This window comes from Tachysurus vachellii, chromosome 8, assembly GCF_030014155.1.
Source record: "Tachysurus vachellii isolate PV-2020 chromosome 8, HZAU_Pvac_v1, whole genome shotgun sequence".
Lineage (NCBI taxonomy): Eukaryota > Metazoa > Chordata > Actinopteri > Siluriformes > Bagridae > Tachysurus > Tachysurus vachellii.
The window spans coordinates 19,783,097-19,796,136 of record NC_083467.1 but is presented as its reverse complement, the minus strand read 5'-3'; the positions used below and the strand labels follow the sequence as shown (position 1 = coordinate 19,796,136).

Here is a 13,040-nt window from a genome sequence, read left to right as displayed (position 1 = left end):
ACACATGCTGACAAATCAGGAAAGATATAATACACTTAAAAAGTCTCACTTTAAAGTATTGTTTACTAAGGTAAACTGGCTGCTAACTGTTAACCACCCAATGGATGACTGATGAACATGTTTCTTCTGTTCTAAAGCATAATAGGTAATAATACTTTTGTGCAAATGTTCTGTAAAGACCTATTGTAATATATAATAGGACAAAGGAATATGGATATAAGTGCAAAAATACAACAGCACATTTAGATTTAGATTATTTATTTCAATTCATGTTTATAATAGAAATAAAAATTATGTGTTCTAGCTAAACTATAAAGTTTTGTGTCTCTAAATGGTGTCTATTGCTTTGACGGGTATTACATTTACAGCATTTGGCAGACACCCTTATCTAGAGCAACGTACAGAAGCGCTTAAGTCTCTAGCATTGGATACTATCATATAGGTTACATACTTAAGATACCATGAGTCTTAACATTGTTCAAAGTTTTTTTTTTTTTTTTTTTTTATAAACATATATGCAACAGACAGGGAAGGAAGTGCTATTTGAACCGTCGTTTGAAAATAGCCAGTGACTCAGCTGTCCGGACATCTAGGGGAAGTTCGTTCCACTACCTTGGTGCCAGAACCGAAAAGAGTCTTGTAGTATACTTGCCACTTACCCTGAGAGATGGTGGAACCAGTCGAGCAGTGCTGGTAGGTCTGAGGGTGCAAGGTGCAGTGCGAGGAGTGATCAGGGCTTTGAGGTAAGAGGAAGCTGGTCCGTTTTTGGCTTTGTAGGCCAGCATCAGTGTTTTGAATCTGATGGGTGCAGCTACCGGAAGCCAGTGTAGGGATCGCAGCAGCGGGGTGGTACGCGAGAACTTAGGCAGGTTGAAAACAAGCCCTGCAGCTGCATTTTGGATCAGTTTGTTTAAAACATATAGTTGTGATGACCTTCAGTCTTCTGAATAGTTTGGGCAAGCAATGTCTTATGTGTTTTCCTTGACACATTACTTGTTTCTTGTCTATTAGGAAATCTATGCTCTATCAACTGATCCGATGTAGCACAGTCAGCATGGAGCATTTCATCAGTTCTGTAAGGTTGAAGTGTAATATACGTTTCTGGATTGAAAAGTTGCTAAAGCTTTAAGATTATTATCCAGCAAGGATCCAGCAAGGCATTTATGACTACATGTATAAATGTAGTAAGACTAAATGTTTGGGGATTGTAGATGTTAAGGCCTGCACATCTATTAATTCTAGGGACTGGGATGGTTCTAGAGGATATGAAGCATGTGAGAACTGAGCAGAAATCAGGAAGGAACATTTGGTTGGTTAGTCAAAAGGAGAACATATTAGTATGAAAAGCCTTTGTTTTCCACCTGGTCACAGGTTAACTTCCATTTTTGATGTACCGCATGTTGATTTTTTGCATTGTTCCAGGGCATGACTAAAAGCCTTTACCCACTAGATGTCAGTGGAGTTTCTTACCTAAATAAATGTAAACAACCAGAACTAAACTTTATGTATTTAAAGGTGTATTATTAAGACAAAAGCTTGATACTATACATATACATACAATTCTAAAATATATGGTTAATAAGACAGAAGTAATCCATGAACAGTTACAGGAGGACAAACTGCTGACTCAGTGATGAGTCAAAAAAAGAAAAGTGGGAGTGGTAAGCATGGAGTGTGATGGAAAAGGAGGAGGGATGATGGGATGAAAAGAGACTGCAGTGAGAGGAAGCATCACTGAGCACACTTAGCATGTTCAGCTTTCCGTTTATGGGTGTTTGTGCACTCAGACAGGCTCCTGTTGTTCCTGTTGTGTCTCCAACTCAAATTTGGCTTTCTATTTAGATCAACACATAACTGCTTCAAAACTGCTTTCCCATTAGGTGAGTACTTTTGCTGTTTGTCTTTAATTTCCATTTGTAAGGATACAAAAATCAGCCACAATTTGAAAACTATTCAAGCAAAGTCATACTCTGTTCCTAAAAAATCAGTTGGGATGCGGATGGAGGTCATTAGGTATACATGGGAAGTGTACATAGATACACTACATGATGACATCGTAAACTGTTGACACAGCACACTAGCTTTCATCCTTGGTTTGGAAAATTTGAATCACACTGGAACGTTTCTGCATGGTTTAAGTGCTTCAGTTTCTCTCTTACTCTGACTCTGCTTGATATGCTAGCTTCATGTGCCCTTGTATTGGTTTCCTTTTTAATTCTAGACAAATTCAAATATAACACTTGTAAAATCTTGCCTAAAACAGAATGAATGCAAATAATGTGATTCTTGTATGTAGTTTATGAAGCAAGAAGACAAAAATGATAGATCTTAGTCCAATCAAAACTGTATATATTTATTTTACCAGTTTCATTCTGTTAGGTTAACATAATTAAATACACTTTTGTTTGAATAAGAAAAAGATCACAAGAAAAATAATAGGACATCAAGGTGTAAACATACACCATACTCTTTGTAATGAATATGGCGTATGCTCATTCTCCATGAATTCTTCATGTCTATCTGAGGGTTAGTCATATTCTTCATAGTCTGAGGGTTTAGATAGACTGAATATAGATTGAAGCTGTGATTATGTGTCCTTCTAATAACCATGAAGTCAGACTAACTTAAGTTTGCATTGTAGGTGTGACCCAGAATTTACATTCTAAATATAACAGTTAATGATTTATGCTAATACCCACAGATACTTCATATTTGGGAAATGGAATGTCCACAGAAAGACTGTAAGTTGTCCCACCAAAGACTATCCCATTCATTATCTCTCCTTTTTGGAATTATTGATCCAAGTACTATGACATGTCCTTTTTGCTTTGTGGACATATTTTTTCACATACACTTACAGGTTTTCAGAGTAATGCCAACCTTGACATCATGAAGGCTGGAAGTGTCCTGAGAAAAGCAACATCTCGCATATGGAAAGGACAACGTCAGTACAAACTGCAGGACGACTGCAAGACTGTCATGTACAAATCCAGCTGGACTATAAGCTCTTATTCAACCTGTAGGTACTCACAGAACATGACACATTTACCTCCATCATAGCTTGCTGCTGGATATATAGGGATTAATTTCTATTTCTTACAGTTAATGCTAAAGTTTGCTGTTTGTTAATGTTAAGCATTGTAACAATTAGTCTTGATGAAGGGAACCTTAATAAAAAAAGCGTTTGAATTTATATCACAATTGTAACATGTAACTTATACCAAGACAATTAGTAATGGCAAGTTGGTATTCTAGACATATTATCAGTTTGCTAGTTTAATATGTTTGTAAAGTATTACCTACTAGATCTATCCAACAAAGAAAACAGAATATTCTGGCCACTCTATTATATTTAAATGGCTCAGTAAAAATTTTCTTATCATTGTTGAGAGCTTAAAGTTATAACACTGAAACTGAACAGCAGTGTTCCTATATTGTTGGCAGTTAAAGATGAACCAACCAACCAACAAACTGTAGTGTAAACTGGGGATTGTAAAAACCCATTCTGATTTTACTGTGAACTGTCTGGCACCTACCATGGTACAATAATGTATGTTTTATTGCTGTGGTTAAATATGCAGCTATAGGCAATACTTAGCTTTCGTTTTAACAATAGCTTTCGATTACTGATTAGTAAGTTTTCAGTCCTGCAAGGCTCCAACTGTTGGACTCTTGAGAAGTAACCTTCATCTGCTCGACTACATTTACTCAAACAAAGAAGTAAATGTAAATGTGCTATTCCCTCAGTTTCTGTAGGGGATGTGGAGGCAGTACGGGAGGGCCATCAGTCTGAAGTGTTCCTCAGTATGCCAGATGAATTCCCTCCAGAATGCTGCTTCACGCTGGTATTTCGTGGACGCCGTGGGAATTTAGACCTTGTAGCCTCATCAGCTGAAGAGGCTCAGGCTTGGATTCAGGGTATGCAGATGCTCATTGAGAACCTGCAGAACATGGATGAATGTGAAAAACTCGATCAGTATCCTTTTTATATACATCCAATACTCATCTCTGTTTGGTATGTTCAGCAGAGGAAAAGTATTTTAGAATGAACATGGTTCTAAAATTCTAAGATTATTTTCCTTGAACAATTTGTCTACTCAGCTGGGTCTCTGATTTATTTATGAGAGCAGACAAAAACAAAGATGGAAGGATAAGCTTTAAGGAGGTTCAAAAGCTGCTTAAACTTATGAACATAGATATGAATGAACTCCATGCACATTCTCTTTTCATGGTGAGGAGATATGGCATGCATTTTGCATTAAACAAGAATATTGTTCTTCTTTTGGCAGCCCTGTGGCAGGGTTGCCACAGCAGATCATCTGGTCTGCATATTTGGTTTGGCACATATTTTACTCTGGATGCCCTCTCTGACATAAACTTCCCATTTTTGGGACCAGCACTGAGAATTAACCACTCAGTGGCAGGATTAGTTCCCTGTAGTGAAATCAAACCCTATTTCTTAATGCACTTAGCACATGATTGGCAGAATCTACTCATCTACCATGAACCTAACAAATGCTTACAAACTTTGCAAGGTTATTATACCATGAAAAGGTCAGTTATGCTTATTTGTGATTTTTCCTTTACTCCTCTTGATATAGATGTCTGATATGAGCCAAACAGGCATGCTGGATGCGGAAGAATTTGTCCATTTCTATAAGATGCTTACACAAAGGAAGGAAATTCTGGAGTTATTCCAGGAATACTCTAGTAATGGACAGGCACTTTCCCACTGTGACTTGGAGGAGTTCCTGAGAGAGGAGCAGCTGGAGGGCGAGACGAGTTATGAACATGCGCTTGAGTTGATCCAGCTATATGAACCCTCAGATACTGGTACTGACAACCAAGCACATAGCTTTAATCTGCTTATTTAGTTTTTTTTGCATGATGTAAATGAATATGAATGAGAGAAATTGTAAAGAAATATATTGCAAGTAAAATAACAATAACAAATAGTTAAAAAGAGTTAGCAGAAGCTCATTTGCATAACATTTGAAATCTGTAGTCTGCATAATGCATAATGCTAAGTACTTCCTGATGTGAGAGGTAAGAGTAAACAGTAGTAATTTTTTCTCTTCCAGTAAGCCAGAACACTTTGTAATGTATTTAGCTAAAGTGCTTTATTGATTTTTATGAGACGTATCATGAAAGTCTTTTCATTCTTATTCTGCACAGCTAAAACCCAACATATCATGTCAGCTGATGGATTTCTGATGTACCTGATCTCAGCTGAAGGTTCCATCTTCAACACAGAACATCAGCGACTTTATCAAGATATGACACAACCTCTCAATCATTACTTCATCTCCTCCTCACACAACACATACCTTTTAGATGACCAGCTGAAAGGGAGGAGCAGTGTGGAAGCTTACATTAAGTAAAACATACCTCTATTCACTTACAGTGGACTACTGATTGCTGATTATGTTTAAATAACTTCTGTGAAGAAATGCATCAACACTTAGTGTAAATGGATTGACATGCTATACTTTCACACCTCCTTACTGAACGCTTGTACTCCTGATTATTTGTGCAATTACACATTAATCAGTCATGTGGCAGTGGGACAACCCTTAAAATCCTGTAGATACAAGTTAAGAGCTTCGGTTAATATTCACATCAAACATCAAATGTGATCTCAATGACTTGGCAACATATCGGCATAGGTTTGACAAAACTGGCCAGCTGAAGATTTATAACTGTACAGTTTTGGCAAACCTGCTCCCATAATTTTGGCCTAGCATTTATGTCAGCTCATACCAATTTGCCCTTTTCTCCTCTGACCTCTCCTCTGTTTCTACCAACAGTGTTAAACAATAGAGTGTGAAAATTCCAGAAGAGCTTAAAAATACTCAAAGTTCATCTAACACCAGCAACTATGCTATAGTTATTGAGACCTGCCAGGGATGTTTTTCTCATTCTGGTGATTGATCTGGTGTTTGATTACCTGAAGCTCTTGACCTGTGTCTACATGACTGAGCAGGTATAGTGTATGTGTTTCTGTTATAGTAGTCAATGACTGTATAGCAAGATTCAGTTGAAAGTTTTAAATTCCACTTAAATTTCCTGCATGTAGAGCTTTGAAACGAGGCTGTCGCTGTGTGGAGGTAGACTGCTGGGATGGCCCAAATGGAGAACCCATTGTTTATCATGGACACACTTTCACTTCCAAGATTTTGTTTAAAGATGTTGTCTCCACAGTGGCAAAATATGCCTTTGAGGTGATTTGAGAATTCATTCAAACAAAGAATATGCTCTGGCATTTGTAAAAGCTAGATTAATGAGTATTTTTTTAACCCACCACTGAATTGTAGGCATCAGAATACCCACTCATTCTGACAATTGAAAACCACTGCAGCATTGAACAACAGACAGTCATGGCTGAGCTCTTAAAGAATATCCTTGGTGACATGCTGCTGAAGACTACAATAGATGGGAAGGTGCCCAGTGTACTGCCATCACCAGAGGTGAGCTAGGATTCAGCAACTTTTGTTATCTCGGGGAAATGTATTTTACTTATTTTTGGAAATCTGATGTAAGTTCATCCAGGCATTGGTGACATAATTTTTAGTAGTGATGCACTAATGTGGTATAAAGTATCAACATTGGGACTGATGAATTTCTGCCATGAATACTTGCTGTGTTAACTCATTTGAAACAGAATTTATAAATAAAAGGCGCAAATTGTTTTAAAGCAGATTCGTATCACAGCTATGAGGTTCCACATAACAATAACAGGTAGCAAAAAGGGAAACGGTAGCAAAGAGTGCTTTATCAGTATTAGGATCTTTGTGTTGAAAATTCAAAAAGTTAATTAATGTTTTAATGTATCATAACGCGACATGTACTTCATCAACAAAGACAACTTAAAGACTTTGAGTTAGAAAGCAGTTACACCTATGAGAGTCCTGGCAGCGAAATCTTTTCAGTCAGAGTTCTTAAATAAATAAATATGTGTTTTGGTAATATCCCTGAACAACAGTTGTCATACAATTGTTTTCAGGAACTTAAGGGGAAAATTCTGTTAAAAGGAAAGAAGACTGGAGAATTGGAGGAGTGCTCAGATGCAGACAATCTAGAAAGCAGTGATGTGAGTGATGATGATAAAGCTGTGGACAAGGACAATCAGGCCACAGAGAGCAGGGTAGGTAAATATACAGGAAGGGTAAAAATGTTCTGTATATTAATTATATCTCTGCAGCCAGACACATATCGACACTGGTTGCATGTTCAAGTAGTCTGAAATATTAAACAGTTAAGCATTATATATGGTAAAGGGAGAAATGAATGCTTAGTAGTTCATGATACTGATTGAAGTGTCAGCTTTACAATAGTAAAACTATTAAAAAGTCAATTTACCCTTCAGACCAATTAATTATTTTTGACCTTGAACCACTATAGTCTTCCATTTTTCTCCAAAAGTCTAACCAAATTTGAAATGGTAGGTTAATTTTCTATATACATTTTTTATATAATCTGTGCCTATAAGAGTATCAAACCCCCGATAACACTTATAATTATTTATTAAGACATTCAATCATTCATTCATCTTCTACCGCTTATCCGAACTACCTCGGGTCACTTTATTAAGACATTTGTATCCAAAACTGAAACATGACTGCACTGATTTTAATGTGGAAATGTTGTGTGTTTTTGATCAGAAATCCAAGAAAAACCTATCCAAGGAGCTTTCAGACCTTGTCATATACTGCAAGAATGTTCATTTCAACAGCTTTGAGTACTCACGAAACCACAGCAAGCCTTATGAGATGTCCTCCTTCTCTGAGTCCAAGGCCCGCAAACTTATCAAAGAAGCTGGTAGGGTCATAAAATGGTTAAAAACTGCATAAACTTTGCCAGTTCTACTTTATCATTTTATATATAAAAAAATTATACAGTTATTCAGATATTTATTTTTATTTGTAATAATTAAATATTTGGTGTGCTTACAAAATTTTTTTTGTTTAAGAATGTAATCGTAGCCTTCAACTCATAGTACACCAATCAGCCATAATGTCAAAACCACATGCCTACATTTTTGTGTAGGTCCACTTTGTGCTGCCAAAAAAGCTCTGACCCACCACAAAACCTATGAAGGTGTGCTGTGGTAGCTGTGCTGTGGTACCAATATATCAGCAGCAGTCCTGTTAGTTTCAAGGTGGGGCCTCCATGAATCAGACATATCCACCAGATTCTCAACCTTAAATTTTTTTGTGTTCCTTAAACCATTTCTGAACAATTTTTGAAGAGATCAATTTTTGATTATCCTGCTGAAAGAGACTATGGCTGTTAGGGAATTCTGTTGAAATTACTTGGTGTACTTGGTCTGCAATAGTGCTTAGGTAGGTGATATGTGTCAAAGTTTTCCCAACAGAGCACAATACTTCATGCCCAGCTTCCACAGGTAACCGCAGGATGTAAAAAAACAGAACAGGTCAGGCCACCTTTTTCCATTGCTCCATGGTCCAGTTCTGATGTTCACACCCATTGTAGGTGCTCTCAGCAGAGGACTTGTGTCTCTGACTGCTCTGAAGCTACCAGCCCCATACACAGCTAATTGTGATGCACTGTGTGTAGACACATGTCTGACAGAGCCAACATTAATTTGTGATACAGTAGCTACTCATTTCCCATGTGAATCAACAAGACGTGTCCATGACCTGTCACTGGTTTGCCGGTTGTCCTTCCCTGGACCTCCTGCTCTGACCCAGTTGTCTAGCCTTCTCATTTACATTTACAATCATGCCCTTATCCAGACTTACAGAAGTGCTTTTGAAGTGTGGTTCAGTAGGTCACTGGCTAAGAATACCATCAGTCTAAAACTCCGTTGGGAGGTAATACAGCAAGAAAACCAGACAGACCTTTTTTAAGTGCTGGTTCAAGTTCCTTAGAAAAATGTATGTCTTTAGACATTGTTTAAAGACTGCCAGAGACTCAACTGTTTGACCATCTAATTGTCAGGAAAGTCTTGATGCATACCTTCCCTATACCCTGAGAGATGGTAGGATCATCTGTACTGGATGTGCAGAGGAAGTGTGGTGTAGTGTGTGGTGTTATAAGTGCTTTGAGGTAACTGGGTGCTGGTCTTTGGGTTTGTAGACAAGCATCAGTCAGTTAAATCTGATGCAGTCAGCTCCCAGAAGCCAGTGGAGAAATCCTAGCAATGGAGTAGTGTGGGAGAACTACAAGTCATATTGTATTATGTATTATTTGCAGAGCTAATCACAATTCACAATTTATTATGTAGTTAAGCACAAGTCATATTGTATTCTGGATTATTTGCAGAAGTAATCACAATTCACAATTTGTTCAAACATTTCAACTTTGAGAACTGACACTTAACTTGCTGCCTAATATATCCCATCCCTTGCCATTCATTCATTCATCTTCTACCACTTATCCGAACTACCTCGGGTCACGGGGAACCTGTGCCTATCTCAGACGTCATTGGGCATCAAGGCCAACCCATCGCAGGGCACACACACTCTCATTCACTTACGCAATCACACACTAGGGACAATTTTCCAGAGATGCCAATCAACCTACCATTCATGTCTTTGGACCGGGGGAGGAAACCGGAGTACCCGGAGGAAACCCCCGAGGCACGGGGAAAACATGCAAACTCCACACACACAAGGTGGAGACAGGAATCGAACCCCGACCCTGGAGGTGTGAGGCAAACGTGCTAACCACTAAGCCACCGTGCCCCCTCCCTTGCCATTGTAATTATATAATTAATGTTATTGACTTCACCTGTCAGTGGTTTTAATGTTATGGATGATCAGTGTATGTAGTTATGCACTTTAGTTTTTTAGTGGTGAATTTAAGCAATAACCTGGACTTCCTTTAATGTGAATTACATCAATTTCTGTTATTCTTTGTACATGGAATAGTCTTTCCATTAAAATATTACAAAGCTAAACATTTTTGCTTTTCCATTTGACTTAATGTGACATAATGGCATAGTTTATCAATGTTATTTATCTGTATAACATCATAAATTAGTTATACTAAGATAACAAATAGTCAGCAAACCATCTGAACATCTCTATCTGTTACACCAGGAGCTGACTTTATTCAGCATAACAGAAGGCATCTAAGCAGAGTGTATCCTAGTGGCCTGAGGACAGACTCTTCAAATTATTGCCCCCATGAAATGTGGAATATGGGATGCCAAATTGGTATGACCTCATACTAAATTCAGCAGGCACTGAAATAACTTGAACAATAATACAGCCATGTAAGAAATAAAACATGTTATGTGTTGTGTGGGTTGAAGTAAATTATTTTTTAATAACAGCACACATTTTTGTTATTTAAAGAATAACAGATTTAATTTGTGGATACTTTTGCTGTTGTGGAATGTTGGCATGAATCTCTTAATGTTGACATTAAAGCTTGTTATGTTACCTCCATCCTAAAGCACCCTGCACAAATTCAGTAAGCTTTGTTGATGTAAACTGAAAGTTTGTAATTTTACTGCGTAGATAATTCTATTAGTGAGCACTAAATTGTAAATGTATAAGAGCTCCGTATTTGCATTCAACTTTAATGTCTGATCCACAGTGGCATTGAATGTCCAAACAGCAGGACTGGAGATGGATCTTAATGACGGGATGTTCAGTCAGAACAACTGCTGTGGATACGTTTTGAAACCCGAGATCTTGCGCAATAGTGAACATTTTGACCCAGAGTGGCCCGACAACCGAAAGGATTACTGTCCTCTTAGCCTCACCATCCAGGCATTGAAACCCTTACTGATTCACTAAAGTTTATATGTTAACATCTGCGATTAATCTGAACTTTTTGAAAATGTTATTTGCTAGAAATGTTAAGTATGTGAAAATCTGTGCATTGCTTTTAGGTAATAAGTGGCCAACAGCTTCCCAAAGTAAGCAAAAAAGAGTGGTCTATTGTAGACCCGTTGGTAAGGGTGGAGATCTATGGAGTACCTCTCGACCAGACCCAGCAGGAGACCAAACACATTGAGAATAACGGTAAGGGTAAAAAGGTAACCTCATGCCATCTAAAGAACATTAAATTCACTGCATAAGGGAAATTAGCTATTTTGTTATTGTTTGTACACATTTAGATTAGATTTGACTGTCAGAGATTGTGTCAGCATCAATTTCCTCCTGTGTCTCTCATTTGCACAGGATTCAACCCGTACTGGAATGAAACATTACAATTTGTGGTCCATACACCGGAGCTTGCAATAGTACGCTTTGTTGTGGAAGACTACGATATGGCGTCCAAGAATGATTTTATAGGGCAATACGCACTCCCTTTCTCCTGCATTCAACCAGGTAAGACTTTCACATTTGAATAATTCCATTAGAAATTGTATTAAAATGTGCTAGAAATTAATAAATAGGGAATTAAGTGAATTAATGAAGTGATTTTACTCTTGTTTTTTTCAGGGTATCGTCATATTCATCTTTTATCTAAAGATGGCACAAGCATTTGCCCATCGTCTTTGTTTGTGCATATTACAATTAAAAAGGCATCTTAGACATCTGGGGTGGGTGAAAAATATCTCCACCCACCAGAAGTCAGTCTTTACTAAAGAAATCTGTACTCTTGCATGTACACACATCATATTTTATAAATCATTCTATATTATCTTTTTACCGAGTTTTTAGTTGCCCTGCACATAAAACAAAATGTGCAAAGAGCATAGAAACCATTGTAGTTATCGGTCAAGTAATAAAGAATGTGCTTTGAGACTAAGATATATATATATATGTATGTATATACTGAAAAATTAAGGGAACTGTTAAATTACACAATGGATCTTAATGAACAAAATATATAAATTTTTTTAACTCATTGAGAACAATATTTTGTGATCATGGTCAATGGAAACTTTTCGTGTAACTGTTCGTCTACCGGTATCTCCTTCATATTCTTGCAAATGTGCGTGGAGACATACCACACCTCCACATATGAATGTGCCTTCCTGGAGGAGCTGGATTACCTGTGCATTCTGAATGTGTTGCCAGCACTGCATTTTACTACAGGTATTGACAAAATCATAAAAATACACAAAATTGTCAGGAAGGTTGATGCCTCCACTTGCAAAACCATTCCCTTTTTGGGGACGGTGCATTTGTTTTCACTTTCAATGTAGGTGCAATTGATACATAATCACTTATGCTGGCATGTTTTTATTTTCTTGGCCTACTTGTCCCCTTAGAGGAAATAGTCTCTGCAAGTCAGTAAAATGTTCTTCTATGTTCATCACCTAGGTGAAACATTTCTATCCTAATAGGAGTAGTCTTTTCCAGGATGATCCCACCCTCATTCACAGGACACAAAGGTTTACTGAATTGTGTAAGGAGAATTAAAATGATCATTGTATGCTGTGACTACATAGTCACCACATCTCAGACCAATTAAACTATGGAGGATTTTGGACTGACATGTTTCCATTTGCAAATCTTTTGGAAGAATGGTGTCTATCAGTTTAATGCAAGTCCATAGACTTGTAGAAGCAATGTCGGTGTTTAGTGATGCTGTTCTGAAAGGCTAATGGGAAAACCCCTTACTAATACTTTATGTTGAAACCTATCTCTCTCTGTCTGCCATGCCTTGATGCCTAGTTAATAAACATTCCACAAATGCTCATCATTTGAACATTATTCTCAAGTATTGCAGCTTCAAGGTCATAATGACCAAACATGCCATCTTGGACAACAAGGAAGAGTTCAAAAGAAGAAACATACATAATTCGGGGCAAATATTGATCTTCGTGTTATTTATGGAGAAGAGATGGGAACCAGAGGAACCCAGAAAAAAGAAATTGAGAGACAACCTCAAAGTCAGCCTCAAAAACATAGAATGGGTTAGTAATGTTAACCTTTCTCAAGTGTATTTTTTATGGGCTATACTGCAATTAAGCAGATGTCACTGATATAGATATCATTACCTCAAAGTGATGATATCACAGACTATTACCTCATACTACTCACCACGTTATCGACTTGGTAGAACTATTATTCCCACCACTAAATACAGATTCACAAATAACCTGCCTGATC

The 13,040-nt window shown here is 37.5% G+C and overlaps 1 protein-coding gene across 1 annotated transcript; it reads left to right on the top strand.

The window, feature by feature from the left end:
* The first annotated feature begins 679 nt into the window (after positions 1 to 679).
* plcd4b (phospholipase C, delta 4b) lies at positions 680 to 12,627 on the top strand. Its single transcript, XM_060876814.1, has 17 exons — positions 680 to 743; positions 1,843 to 1,880; positions 2,702 to 2,741; positions 2,861 to 3,019; positions 3,748 to 3,976; positions 4,102 to 4,231; positions 4,602 to 4,833; positions 5,176 to 5,377; positions 6,077 to 6,221; positions 6,315 to 6,467; positions 7,004 to 7,144; positions 7,662 to 7,818; positions 10,065 to 10,181; positions 10,567 to 10,742; positions 10,865 to 10,997; positions 11,157 to 11,306; positions 11,421 to 12,627. Exons 3-17 carry the CDS (start codon positions 2,720 to 2,722, stop codon positions 11,510 to 11,512), a joined length of 2,238 nt encoding a protein of 745 aa, XP_060732797.1. The 5' UTR covers positions 680 to 743; positions 1,843 to 1,880; positions 2,702 to 2,719; the 3' UTR covers positions 11,513 to 12,627.
* Positions 12,628 to 13,040: the final 413 nt, after the last annotated feature.